Source organism: Cicer arietinum, chromosome 7 (assembly GCF_000331145.2).
Source record: "Cicer arietinum cultivar CDC Frontier isolate Library 1 chromosome 7, Cicar.CDCFrontier_v2.0, whole genome shotgun sequence".
Lineage (NCBI taxonomy): Eukaryota > Viridiplantae > Streptophyta > Magnoliopsida > Fabales > Fabaceae > Cicer > Cicer arietinum.
Window position 1 is genome coordinate 27,758,636 of NC_021166.2, and position 13,784 is coordinate 27,772,419.

General features: G+C 30.9%; 1 protein-coding gene across 1 annotated transcript; it reads right to left on the reverse strand.

Annotated features, from left to right (window-relative positions):
* Window positions 1–10,512: 10,512 nt before the first annotated feature.
* On the reverse strand, window positions 10,513–10,905 carry LOC140918731 (secreted RxLR effector protein 161-like). Its single transcript, XM_073363524.1, has one exon. The coding sequence runs from the start codon at window positions 10,903–10,905 to the stop codon at window positions 10,513–10,515; it is 393 nt and encodes a 130-aa protein (XP_073219625.1).
* Between the last annotated feature and the right edge of the window lie 2,879 nt (window positions 10,906–13,784).

Genomic DNA, 13,784 nt, shown 5'->3' on the forward strand with positions numbered 1-13,784 from the left:
TTTTGTATTGTTAGCTACTCCACTAATTAATGTTTTGAATATTTAAACTATTTTATTTGTTGTTTTAGTTAACTTCAATGTATGAATTGGTGTTATTTGTTTTGAAAAAATTATATAAATTGGATTTAGGTACAATAGTTATTAATTATGTATTTAAATTATGTGGATGGTATTTATGAATATTTTTTATTTTAATTGATTAAAAATAGGAAAAAAATTGTATCATATTTTTTTATTTTAAATTATTAGGTTTGCGACGGTTCAAACTGCCTTAAAATAAATATAGCGACGGTTGATAACTGTCGTAATTGTGCAGAAAAAAATAAATTTGAGTTTGTTCTAAGTGTCGCAAAATATATTTAGAGGCGGTTGTGAACCGTCGCAAAAGTTGGCGACGGTTGGAACGACGGTTTTGTGAACCGTCGCAAAATGGCCTCGCGACGCACGAATCTGCGACAGTTGCAGAACCGTCGCAAACATCAAATTGAAACGGTTAAAACCGCCGCAAACCCTTTTTTTAACCGCCGCAAAACGTTTTTTTCTTGTAGTGTTTATTGATAATGTTGAGGACATAGATAAAGAAGAAGATCAATATAATGACGAAGAGATTGATGGAGAAAATATTCTATCAAGGAGAAGAAAGGTTGACCACATGGAATTTCAATCAAGGAAAAGAAACAAAGAAGAAAATATAATTGGTAATAGTATATATGAATTACGAAAGACTTTTGAGAATTGGTTTGAAAAAAGTATGGAAACGTTGGGTGAAGTTGCAAATTGTCTAGGAGTTGATAAAGACGTGTTTGATGATTCAAGAAACCTTATGAGTGAGTTGAAGAATATTGAGATAATACAACAAGAGCGTTTTGCTGCAACGTACAAATTATTATCTGAACCATATCGTTTGTACATATTTTGGGTTTGTGATGATGATGATCGTCTTTCAGATGTTAAGTCATTGATTGAGTGATTTCTATATTTGTTAAGTCTTTCTTATATTATCTGAACTATATCGTTTGCATATATTATTTTTTGATGCAAATCGCTTGCTCATTTACAATGCTACTTAAGGGGATGCTTATGTGTATGAAAAGAGCAAGAAAAAGAAAAGAATAAATAGAAGATATAATTTTAATTGGATACGATTTTAATTTTGATAATATACATTTATAGTATTTTAGGGTTGCTTAAGTGTCACTAATTATTTTATATACTAATAAAAATTTCATGTTATCAAGTATATAGCAAACACATAATAAAATAAAAATATTTCATATTATACATTATACGTTGGATAATGTAAATCTTATCATTATTTAGTTTTCTATTATTTAGAAGTAATTATCATATCTTGTGTACTAAATGAATATTTATAGGAAACCTTTTTGGATTTTCTCTTTCTTGCTATTTTGGACACCTTTGTCCTTTTGCTCGTTAATAATTTGGACACTATTTCTATTCTTGCGCACCCTCCAAAGATAGTCGTCTTTATCCAACTGTGGCTGCTCTACGGGACTCATTGATCTGTCCTGGTTTGCTTCTAAAACTACTACTTCCAGATTGCTGCGGTAATTCCCGTACCAATTCCCTGGTTTCTTCAATTTAATTCTTCACCCATATACAATCAACTCACCCAACATATTTCTTTCCAAAAACATTTCATTACTAAACTTTACTCCGAAAAACATACTCTCCTAAATTATAAAAATAACCTTAAACAAGCTATTGTCAAACTTAATGAGACATTAATTCAAGCTTAGTTAGGTTAGATAACGAAATTTGTTGAGAATGTTGCAATTGTAAAGAAGTTGATGAAAAAATATGTTTCTAAAAACACCGTTGCTCAAAATACGGTTGAAACTAAGCGTACAAACAAAAATATTTGGGGTAATAGTATTCATCGTGTTCCTAATGTTGATTTAGAAGGCACCATTGTTTTCAAGAATTTTATTATTTTGATCTAGAAAAAAAATCGTGAAAAAGCTTCTGACTCAAACTCAGTTGATTTTGGGAATCAGAAATTCTAAAGACACTTTACAAGTCTGAGTTCCAGCCTAGCTAGGGTCTTAGAAATGTAGTTTATGAGGTATTTGGTTCCAACTTATCTAATTCAATTAACACCGATCATCTACAACAGGATCATCAATATGTAGATATTCGTATAGTAGGTTCTTGGATTAACATAGTGTTAGAGAAGGACAATGTTCAAAACCATCAATCTCTAATGATTTCGAAGTCAACTCTAAGGCTATGATGTCGAGTATGATATATGTAACACCCCGATTTTCAAAGCGAGGGTGTATTTTTTTTTTTCAAAAGAAATTAAACTAAAACAGAGAAATAAATAAGGAAATGCCTTTGGATAAATAATTGAGTCATTATAATTTACAAGCAGCGGAAAAGTTTCTCCAAATATAAATCCAAAGTATTTACACAACAACAAATGGTACATGGAACACATTCAAATAAGATGTCAACTGACAATATTAGTATAAGTACAGTTTTCCAAATTAAAAAAAAAACTCCAACCCAAAAAGAAGGACGTCTAGTCCCTATACATCAACCTAATCTGATCATCCTACCAAAAACTATACACCCTGAGTGATCTCCACGCGTCCCGTGAGATCCTCCTAACGTAGCTCCAGTCAAGCATTCCCATCCGTAGGGTATGAACCAGTAGGGTCGTCCTGACTCTCATCTGAGGGCAAAGCCCAGATTTCCACAATAGTTGTAAAGGGTCACCAACCGAAATTAACAGATAACACATAACATTTAAGTTTTAAATGCACAAAATAACCTTTCAACTAAGCATGCACCTTAAAAGGATTCCTCATATGCTAAAAGTTCATGTAATGCTTGCCAATTAAAAATGAAATCAAAATGAAGTTCTCAAACCATCAAGTAATACATAACTGACCAAAGCATTGATACGTACTGCCTATCACGGGCCCGTATCGTTTACCGATGTGCCACCTATCACGGGTCTGCACGATTTACTAAAAAGCGTAAACCATAAACGTACTGCCTATCACGGGCCCGTATCGTTTACCGATGTGCCACCTATCACGGGTCTGCACGATTTACTAAAAAGCGTAAACCATAAACGTACTGCCTATCACGGGCCCGTATCGTTTACCGATGTGCCACCTATCACGGGTCTGCACGATTTACTAAAAAGCGTAAACCATAAACGTACTGCCTATCACGGGCCCGTATCGTTTATCGAGGTGCCACCTATCACGGGTCTGCACGATTTACAAAAAGGATGAAAATGCATGAACATATACCGACTTCATTCACAACAGACGTTAAACCATAAACGTACTGCCTATCACGGGCCCGTATCGTTTACCGATGTGCCACCTATCACGGGTCTGCACGATTTACAAAAAGGATGAAAATGCATGAACATATACCGACTTCATTCACAACAGACGTTAAACCATAAACGTACTGCCTATCACGGGCCCGTATCGTTTATCGAGGTGCCACCTATCACGGGTCTGCACGATTTACTAAAAAGCGTAAACCATAAACGTACTGCCTATCACGGGCCCGTATCGTTTATCGAGGTGCCACCTATCACGGGTCTGCACGGTTTTCAAAAACATAAATCTTAAATGTACCGCCTATCACAGGCCAAAGTACTATTTACCAAGGCGCCGCCTATCACGGGTCTGCACAATTTACAAAAAAGCGAAAACCATAAACGTACTGCCTATCACGGGTCCGTATCGTTTATCGAGGTGCCACCTATCACGGGTCTGCACGGTTTTCAAAAACGTAAATCATAAAAGTACCGCCTATCATAGGCCAAAGTACTATTTATCAAGGTGCCACTTATCACGGGTCTGCACGATTTACAAAAAAGCATGAAAATGCATGAGCATATACTGACTCCATCCACAACAATCGTTAAGCAAATGCAGATATTAAAAGATTCCCCATTTTTAATACTCATTTAACTTAAACGATCTTCAAAACGAAACATTAAGTAAACAAGACATTAAGAGATTCCCCATTCTTAATACTCTTTTAACTTAAACGATTTCCAAAACGAATATTAAGTAAACAAGATATTAAGAGATTCCCCATTCTTAATACTCTTTTAACTTAAACGATTTCCAAAACGAATATTAAGTAAACAAGATATTAAGAGATTCCCCATTCTTAATACTCATTTAACTTAAACGATCTTCAAAACGAAACATTAAGTAAACAAGACATTAAGAGATTCCCCATTCTTAATACTCATTTAACTTAACGATTTTCAAATCAAAACATTAAGTAACCGAGACATTAAGAGATTCCTCATTCTTAACGCCCAGTTAACTTAAATGATTTTTCAAAACAACATTAAGTAACCCAGACATTAAGAGATTCCCCATTCTTAATATCCAGTTAACTTAAACGATTTTCAAAACGAAACATTAAGTAAACAAGACATTAAGAGATTCCCCATTCTTAACGCCCAGTTAACTTAAACGATTTTTCAAAACAACATTAAGTAACCCAGACATTAAGAGATTCCCCATTCTTAACGCCCAGTTAACTTAAACGATTTTTCAAAACAACATTAAGTAACCCAGACATTAAGAGATTCCCCATTCTTAACGCCCAGTTAACTTAAACGATTTTTCAAAACAACATTAAGTAACCCAGACATTAAGAGATTCCCCATTCTTAACGCCCAGTTAACTTAAACGATTTTTCAAAACAACATTAAGTAACCCAGACATTAAGAGATTCCCCATTCTTAACGCCCAGTTAACTTAAACGATTTTTCAAAACAACATTAAGTAACCCAGACATTAAGAGATTCCCCATTCTTAACGCCCAGTTAACTTAAACGATTTTCAAAAACAAATATTAAGTAACCGAGACATTAAGAGATTCCCCATTCTTAACGCCCAATTAACTTAAACGATTTTCAAAAACAAATATTAAGTAACCGAGACATTAAGAGATTCCCCATTCTCAACGCCCAGTTAACTTAAACAATTTTCCAAACAAAATAATAAGTAACCGAGACATTAAGAGATTCCCCATTCTCAACGCCCAGTTAACTTAAACAATTTTCCAAACAAAATAATAAGTAACCGAGACATTAAGAGATTCCCAACGAAAATGGAGAAAGGGAGGATTTTGGCGTGCGAGTAACAGAGGAGGAGGATGGAAAATTCTCTTTTTCTTTCCTTTCTCTTTCTTTCCTTTGTTTTTCCTTTCTTCCTTTTTCCTTCTTTCCTTTTTATACCCTTTTCTTTTCCTTTTCCTTCCTTCTGATTTCCTTTCTTTTTCCCTCCAAACAAACATATTATATGTGTGTATATATATATATATATATATATATTAATTGTAACTTAACAAATATCTACATATTTATTAAAATTACCATTTCACCCGTAACCTATTAAATTCTTCGTAAAAGATTCACTGTAGTTAATTTAATTTATTTATCGACGAGTAAATCTAGACGGTATCAAAATATCTTTTTGATCATAAAAACCCCAAAATATTATTAACTTTGGCTAAAAAGCCTCCGAGCCAAAATCCAAAATACATAAAGTGTACTTTAAAATTATGGGTCTTACAATATATCCTAATGTTACTGATGATAATTTATATCCCATGATTGCTCAAGATTTGAAGTTATTGAAATGTTTTTCTGAAAATAGATATGCTAGCGATACAAGTCATAGCGATGACGAGAAGACAAAAAATATTAGTTGACATAATCAATCTATTGCTAGTGAAAAGACTTTTAGGGAGGTGATTTCTAAAGCAAGAAAAAGAATATACAAAAAGATACTATAGTTTATAATTTTAGCTGATGGGACAAAAAATCTGCATGATTTGAGACACTTTTTTTTTAACACTTTCTTTATTTTTTACTTTTCTAGTTAGGTTTATATTCATTTAGTTTTTTTTCTTTTTTAATAAATTTTTAGTATAGAAAAAAAGTGTTTATTGAATTATTTTACTCATTTTTGTGCTTAATGCTTGTTATTAATTGATCACCTTTAAACTCTTTTACGATTCATATTATGAAATAGAAGTGTACTATGCAAATGCATGATATGAGAAATTCATGATTTTATAATCTAGGAACAGATGCAGAAGCGTGAAACCAATTGAGATATTGGCAAGGGCAGCAGATCAACATGAGAATTCTTGATCATTTAAACTTAATTATAATCTTAAATCCACTAAGGAATTAGAGGTTACTTTGCAATTAAATATTCTATCACTGAGGATTTTAGAGCAAAGGTAAATAGTATTTGACAAAAATCAATAAAGAAATTCAACAATCAAGATCAAATTAGAAACTAATGTTGGATTCAAAGTGAAACTCATACTTGACATTTTTTAGATTATAAATTTCAATGGTCTTACTTTTGTTAGTTTGAGAATCATTTAATCAATTCAAAAACGTTTTGTTCAATTTCAATCATTAAATCTCATTCGATAGTATAATACAATCCTTGAGTTCGACATTCGGTACAACGGTTTCAATATTATTTGCAACGATTTAATATATTTGTGGAAACGCTATCAAATTTTTGAAGCCGTTTTCAGGAATTTCTAATATCACTATTTAGTATGAACTTAATTTTGTAATTAAAGTTTTTTTGCTTTGAATAAATATTATGTTTTGTTTTTATTAAAAATCTACTATTTTTTATAATTTAATTTTTCTATTTTTATTTGTTAAGCTTGCTAATGTCGTGTGTTAGTGGTATGTTTCTTCTTTGAATAAACTATCAATTTGTGTACTATGTTTAATAATAAGTTTTGTTGGTTCTTTTGCCAAAGTTTTAGGAATCTCTACAATGAAAATATGAAATAAAGGAGATTAGATAATTTTTAGTCTTTATACTTAACTTCAAATATTAAAGTCTACTATTCTAAAATGTTCAAACCTTAACTAAGCTCCATTACAACCCAAAAATCCTCCAAAAGTGTATGTGCTTGTTACATTGTGATTGTTAATTAGAATTTTTTTTCAAGTCTATGGTAGGGTGATGTATGTTCTATTACTTGAGTGATAAATTTATAACCCATGTTAAAACCTTTGAGAGAAATTTTGGTGAGATTGTGTTAAGAGAGAGTTAAACTTGATAAATAAATGTCAAATATGTTGTTCTAATTTTGCAATTGTTTTTTTTTTTTTTAGATGTTAAACAACCTTTGAGCATTATGGATGTATTGTAGTAATTTGAACTTTGTGGATTTAATGTTGTTGCACATTTTAAATGTGCAAGTATATACAATCAATAATAAGTAGTATAAATAAAAATTGTTCCGACGAGTATTGATTATGTCATTAATTTCGATACTTCTCTAACACGTTTAAATTGTTTATTATAAAAATAAAAAGATAACATTTTTGGAATAAAAATTAAAAGAAAAATTTAATCTAAAATTGCAAGTTTGAATAAACAATCAAATATCTAAAAATCATATTATCGGAACAAGTTAAGGATATAAATGTTTATTGAACTTAGTTTGTGGAATTAAAATGCTACAGTAGGTTGGTAACATTATGAACTGAGTGACATCAGAGGTTTTCGAATTCAGTCATCTTTTCAGATGCACTAATGTCATTATTTGGTTCATGTTTATATCCAACCATGTTACACTTTATAGTTCTTCTTTTGTTATAGAGAGTAAAATACTATTCCTAGTTATTTAATGTCAATTATTTGTCCAAGCATCTTGACTTAATTCATATTAAACAACAAATTCACTTTTTCCCTTTTCCAAGTTCAAAAACTAGCCATCAATCTAAGGTGATTAGATTCATAATTAAAGACAACATTAAATCAGTTTGAATAAATAATGCAAACATGTTATACACATATTAAACCACAATCATCATTCAATACTTCATAAATCCTTAACTTAAAAGAAGTTTAACTCATAATGAGCTTTTGTTCGAACATGGAAATAGTATATAGCAGTGAAAGTAAAATTGTAGCTTAAGTAATTACAGAGACGAGGAGACCAATTTAGAGGCAGCGTCATTTAATCTAAGACATCTATCAAGTATTAGTATCAACGAATGAGATTGATTGATTTATTATTTAATGGTTATTATAACCTTTGTTTTCCAATTGCTAGCACTTAATATTTTGTGGTTATAACCATTGTCTTTCCAATTGCTAACTCTTAAAATTGATGGTTACTATAATTTATTTTAGGCCAATAAATTGGAAAATTATGAACCCATAAAAACCTTACATCTCTCACTTGGCCTAAAATTTAAAGAAACCAATACATAAATATGATACACAAAAATTCATTTATCAAATCACATCCATGTGAATACATAATTAACTTAATATAATAAAACACTAAGTGTGAGTTATGACGACATGTATTGTTATTTTTCAAAACACACTTCCTTCCATATACCACATACGCTAGTGCTCTACTATACTAGTACCTTAAATGTTTCCATTTACCACATAGACTAGTGATCTACTATACAAGTACCTTAACTCCAAATATTAAAGCCTACTATTCTAAAATGTTCTAATCTTACCTAAGCTCCATTACAACCCAAAAGTCCTCCAAAAGTGTATGTGCTTGTTACATTGTGATTGTTAATTAGAATTTTTTTCAAGTCTATGGTAGGGTGACACATGTTCTATTACTTGAGTGATAAATTTATAACCCATGTTATAAAATTTGAGAGAAATTTTGGTGAGATTGTGTTAAGAGAGAGTTGAACTTGATAAATAAATGTCAAACTAAGTTTACAATTGTATTTTTTTTTCGAGATGTTAAACAACCTTTGAGCATGATGGATGTATTGTAGTAGCATGAACTTTGTGGATTGAATGTTGTTGCACATTTTAAATGTGCAAGTATATACAATCAATAACAAGTAGTATAAATAAAAATTGTTCCGAAGAGTATTGATTATGTCATTAATTTCGATATTTCTATAACACGTTTAAATTGTTTGTTATAAAAATAAAAAGATAACATTTTTGGAATAAAAATTAAAAGTAAAATTTAATCTAAAATTGCAAGTTTGAATAAACAATCAAATATCTAAAAATCATATTATCGAAACAAGTTAAGGATATAAATTTTTATTGAACTTTGTGTTTGGTATTAAAATGCTACAGCAGGTTTGTAACATTATGAACTGAGTGACATCAGAAGTTTTCGAATTCAGTCATCTTTTCAAATTCACTAATGTCATTATTTGGTTCATGTTTATATCCAACCATGTTAAACTTTATAGTTCCTCTTTTATTATAGAGAGTAAAATACTATTCCTAGTTATTTAATGTCAACTATTTGTCCAAGCATCTTGACTTAATTCATATTAAACAACGAATTCACTTTTTCCCTTTTCCAAGTTCAAAAACTAGCCATAAATCTAAGGTGATTAGATTCATAATTAAAGACAACATTAAATTAGTTTGAATAAATAATGCAAGCATGTTATACACATATTAAACCACAATCATCATTCAATACTTCAGAAATCCTTAACTTAACAGAAGTTTAACTCATAATGAGCTTTTGTTCGAACATGGAAATAGTGTATACCAGTGAAAGTAACATTGTAGCTTAAGTAATTACAGAGATGAGGAGACCAATTTATAAGTAGGGTCATCTAATCTAAGACATCTATCAAATATTAGTATCAATGAATGAGATTGATTCATTTATTATTTAATGGTTATTATAACCTTTGTTTTCCAATTGCTAGCACTTAATATTTCGTGGTTATAACCATTGTCTTTTCAATTGTTAACTCTTAAAATTGATGGTTACTATAATTTATTTTAGGCCAATAAATTGGAAAATTATGAATCCATCAAAATCTTACATCTCTCACTTGGCCTAAAATTTAAAGAAACCAATACATAAATATGATACACAAAAACTCATGTATCAAATCACATCCATGTGAATACATAATTAACTTAATATAATAAAACACTAAGTGTGAGTTCTGACGATCATGTATTGTTTTTCAAAACACACTTCCTTCCATATACCACATAAACTAGTGCTCTACTATACTAGTACCTTAAATGTTTCCATGTACCACATGCACTAGTGATATACTATACAAATACCTTAATCATTATGGTTCCTTAAATATTTTTAGGACATTCATATTATAACTCATAACTAAAATTACATGTACAATGACTAGAAACAAATTATAGGGATTCAGAAATATATAATCATAAAGAGCTCAAAGTATCAACATCATCAAATACATTATTCAATATGACAACCAAGACTCATTCTATGTACATGTTTCTTAAATATATTTGGTTGTAATCCCTTAGTTAACAGGTCCACAATCATACGGTATGCTCTAACATGCTCTATGGATACTATTTATTTATGAACTTCTTCCTTGATAGAGAAATACTTTAACTCTATGTGTTTTGCACCCTTTGAGTATTTATCATTCTTTGAAAAAAAAGTATTCTTGCAGATTTATCACAATAAATTTTTAGCGGCTTAGCAATAGTATCAACTACTTTTAAGCCCTGAAACAAATTTTCGCAGCCATAATGCTTGAATTGTAGCTTCATTACATGCTACAAATTCAGCTTCCATGGTTGATGAAGCAAAAACATATTGCTTAACCCTTTTCCATGATATGGCTCTTTCTCCAAGGAGGAATATGTAGCCGAAAGTAGACTTCCTTGTGTCAATGCATCCACCAAAATCCGAGTATGTATATCCAATTACATCTAATTGATTGGTTCTTATGTACATAATCATATACTCCTTAGTTCGTTGCAAATAGCTCAAAACATTATTTGCATCTTTCCAATTATCAATTCCATAATTTCTTTGACACCTGCCTAACACTACAACCACAAAGCTAATATTTGGCCTTGTGCTAGTTTCCACATTCATTAGACTATCCAATGCAAAACCATATGTAACTGATTTAATTGGTTTCTTCTATATGTCATTCTTTGGACACTGCATGAGATTGAATGTGTCTCCTTCTTGGATTGACACAATTCCATCAGAATAATTCTCCATGTTAAATTTCCCTAGAATTTTATTGTTATAAGCCTTTTGAGACAATCCCAACAATATTTGTGATCTATCACGAAATATTTCAATTTCTATCACATACGACGCCTCACCCAAATCCTTCATTTCAAAATTCTTATAGAGGTATTCTTTAATCTCATGCAACATGCTCAAACTCTTAGTTGCAAAAGATATCATCAAAATATAGGACCAAAAATGAAAACTTACTTCCATCGATCATTTGATATATGCATCGAACAATATTTTCTTCAAAACTGAAAGATGTAATGTTATCATTGAACTTTATATACCATTGCTTTGAGGCTTGTTTTAGTCCATACATTTATTTGTTAAGTTTACACACAATATGACCCTTTCCTATCATTGGAACCCCTTAAGAAAGGCTATTTTCACATCTATCTAATGCAACTCAAAGTCATAATGTGCCACCAGTGCCATCATAATACACAATGAGTCATTTTTTGAGACATGAGTAATTGTTTCTTAATAATCAATGTCATCCTTTTGAGTATGTCCTTTAGCAACAAGTCGGGGTTTATATAGTTTGATATGGCCATTTGAGCCACACTTGGTCTTAAAGACCCACTTATAGCCAACTCGTTTAACACCTTTTGGCAATTTAATGATTTCCCAAACTTTTTTTTCTTGCATCGATTTTAACTCATCTTTCATGTCATCAATCTATTTCTTTGATTCAACAATGTATAGTGCTTATGAAAATGAAACTGGATCTTCATTGATTCTAATATTCGACTCTAATAAATAAGCCTCATAATAGCTAAAAGGAGTTTATTTACTTTTTCTTTGAAATATTCTCAAATGAACCTCTTGAGACTAATTTCATTCAAGCCTTGGTGAGTTAGTCTCTTCATTGGGTGTGTTATCATTCAAAATATGTTCATTGTTGTTAGAATTTTCTACAAAAATATTTGGAAAGATTGCCAACAAAGGAACGCTGATAAGTAAAGTCATGTTTACCTTAACTTCCTTTATGTCAACATTTTGTCCTTCCTCACTTCCACTAACTTCACAATTTTCAAAGAATTTTTCATTGATTGGTTCTACAATTCTTTTACTATGGTTAGGAAAATAAAAGATGTACCCTTTATATTTCTCTAGGTAACCAATAAAGTAACCACTTATTGTTTGAGAGTCTAATTTCTTTTCGTGCTGATTTTATACTCTTGCTTCTGCTGGACAACCCCAAACATGCAGGTGCCTTAAACTCGGTTTCCTGTTTGTCCACAACTCAAAAGGAGTTTTAGGAACTTCCTTGCTAGGAGTTGTGTTTAATAAACACATATCATTTTTTAATGCATACATCCACAAAAAATTGGGTAATGAGGAGTTGTTCATCATACTCCTAACTATATTGACTAGTGTTCGATACGCCTTTTTGCCGCACCTTTTTTTGTATGGTGTGTATAACATTGTGTATTGTTAACGGATATTATGGCTTTCAAGAAGTTTTGCAAATGGACATGGACATTGTCTCATTTCACCATGTTTTTCAAAGAACTCTTCAGCTCTATCAGATTTTACGACTCTCACTTTCTTTATTATTTATTTATTTTTCAACTTTGTTAATATAAATCTCAAAAGTATCAATTGCTTGAGAGTTTTCTTTAAGAAAATAGACATATGCATAACATGAAAAGTCATCAATAAAGATGGTAAAATATTTTTCTCCACCAATAGATATAGTGTCAAAAGGTCTAAATATATCAATGTGTATAATTTCAAGAAGTTGGCTGCTTCTTGTGGCACCATCTTGTTATGTCTGATATATTTTCCCTTAATGCAGTCCAGACATAATCCAAGATCAGTAAAATATAGATTTTATAGAATATCATTATTTACTAAGCTTTCTAGTCTTTCCTTGGATATGTGACCCAAGCGTTTATGCCACAAGTATGCAGAACGTTCATTAAGCATGTTATGTTTAATTCCAATACTTTGATGCTCGTTAAGTAAGGACTCAAAATTGATCACAAAGTTTCAATCTATATAAAACATCAATAATATAACAAGAACCAATACTTATTATTGCATAAATTGAAATAATCATGTCCACCATTAAATTCAAAACCATGATTGTTCAACTTTGAAAGAGAAACTGAACTCTTAGACATTGAAGGTACATAAAGAGTCTTCATTGAAACCTGAAGGGTTGTGATATTGATGTTGATTTAATCAAAATGAGCATATCATGAGTCTTAGGGGAATGTATGAAAACTTAAAATTGGTTCATTATCATGTCATGCATCGTATAGAATGCATGTTAGTGCTTTGTGCAGCTTCCCTAAAATTTCTCCATTGGTACGGGTGATCATGTTCTGGCTTCGTGCATATTTTGGTTATGGATTTGATCGGCTTCATGAGGATTTCCCAATTGCTATGGGTGATACTATTTAGGCTTTGTGCGACTTCATGCAAAATTTTCCCCATTGCTATGGTGATTTATTTCTAGATCATACATAAAGTTTTGCATTGATATGCATACTAACTACATGTGAATTTTGAGTGCTATTTGATATATTTGAAAAGTGTTGTCTTGTTGTTGATAACTATGTGTATTTACATAATTTCTTAAAATTATGTTTTTCTTGATGACTAATTGACATGGTTTTCCTTATTTTTATTTTGAGCATTTGATAAAAAGATAAGTGGTGCTACTCTCATTGTGATATTTATTTGATTATTTAATCGTTATATATATATATATATATATA

Bases quoted from the DNA above. Each gene is read 5' to 3' on its own strand.
- LOC140918731 (XM_073363524.1), bottom strand. From the start codon at position 10,905: ATGAATGTGGAAACTAGCACAAGGCCAAATATTAGCTTTGTGGTTGTA.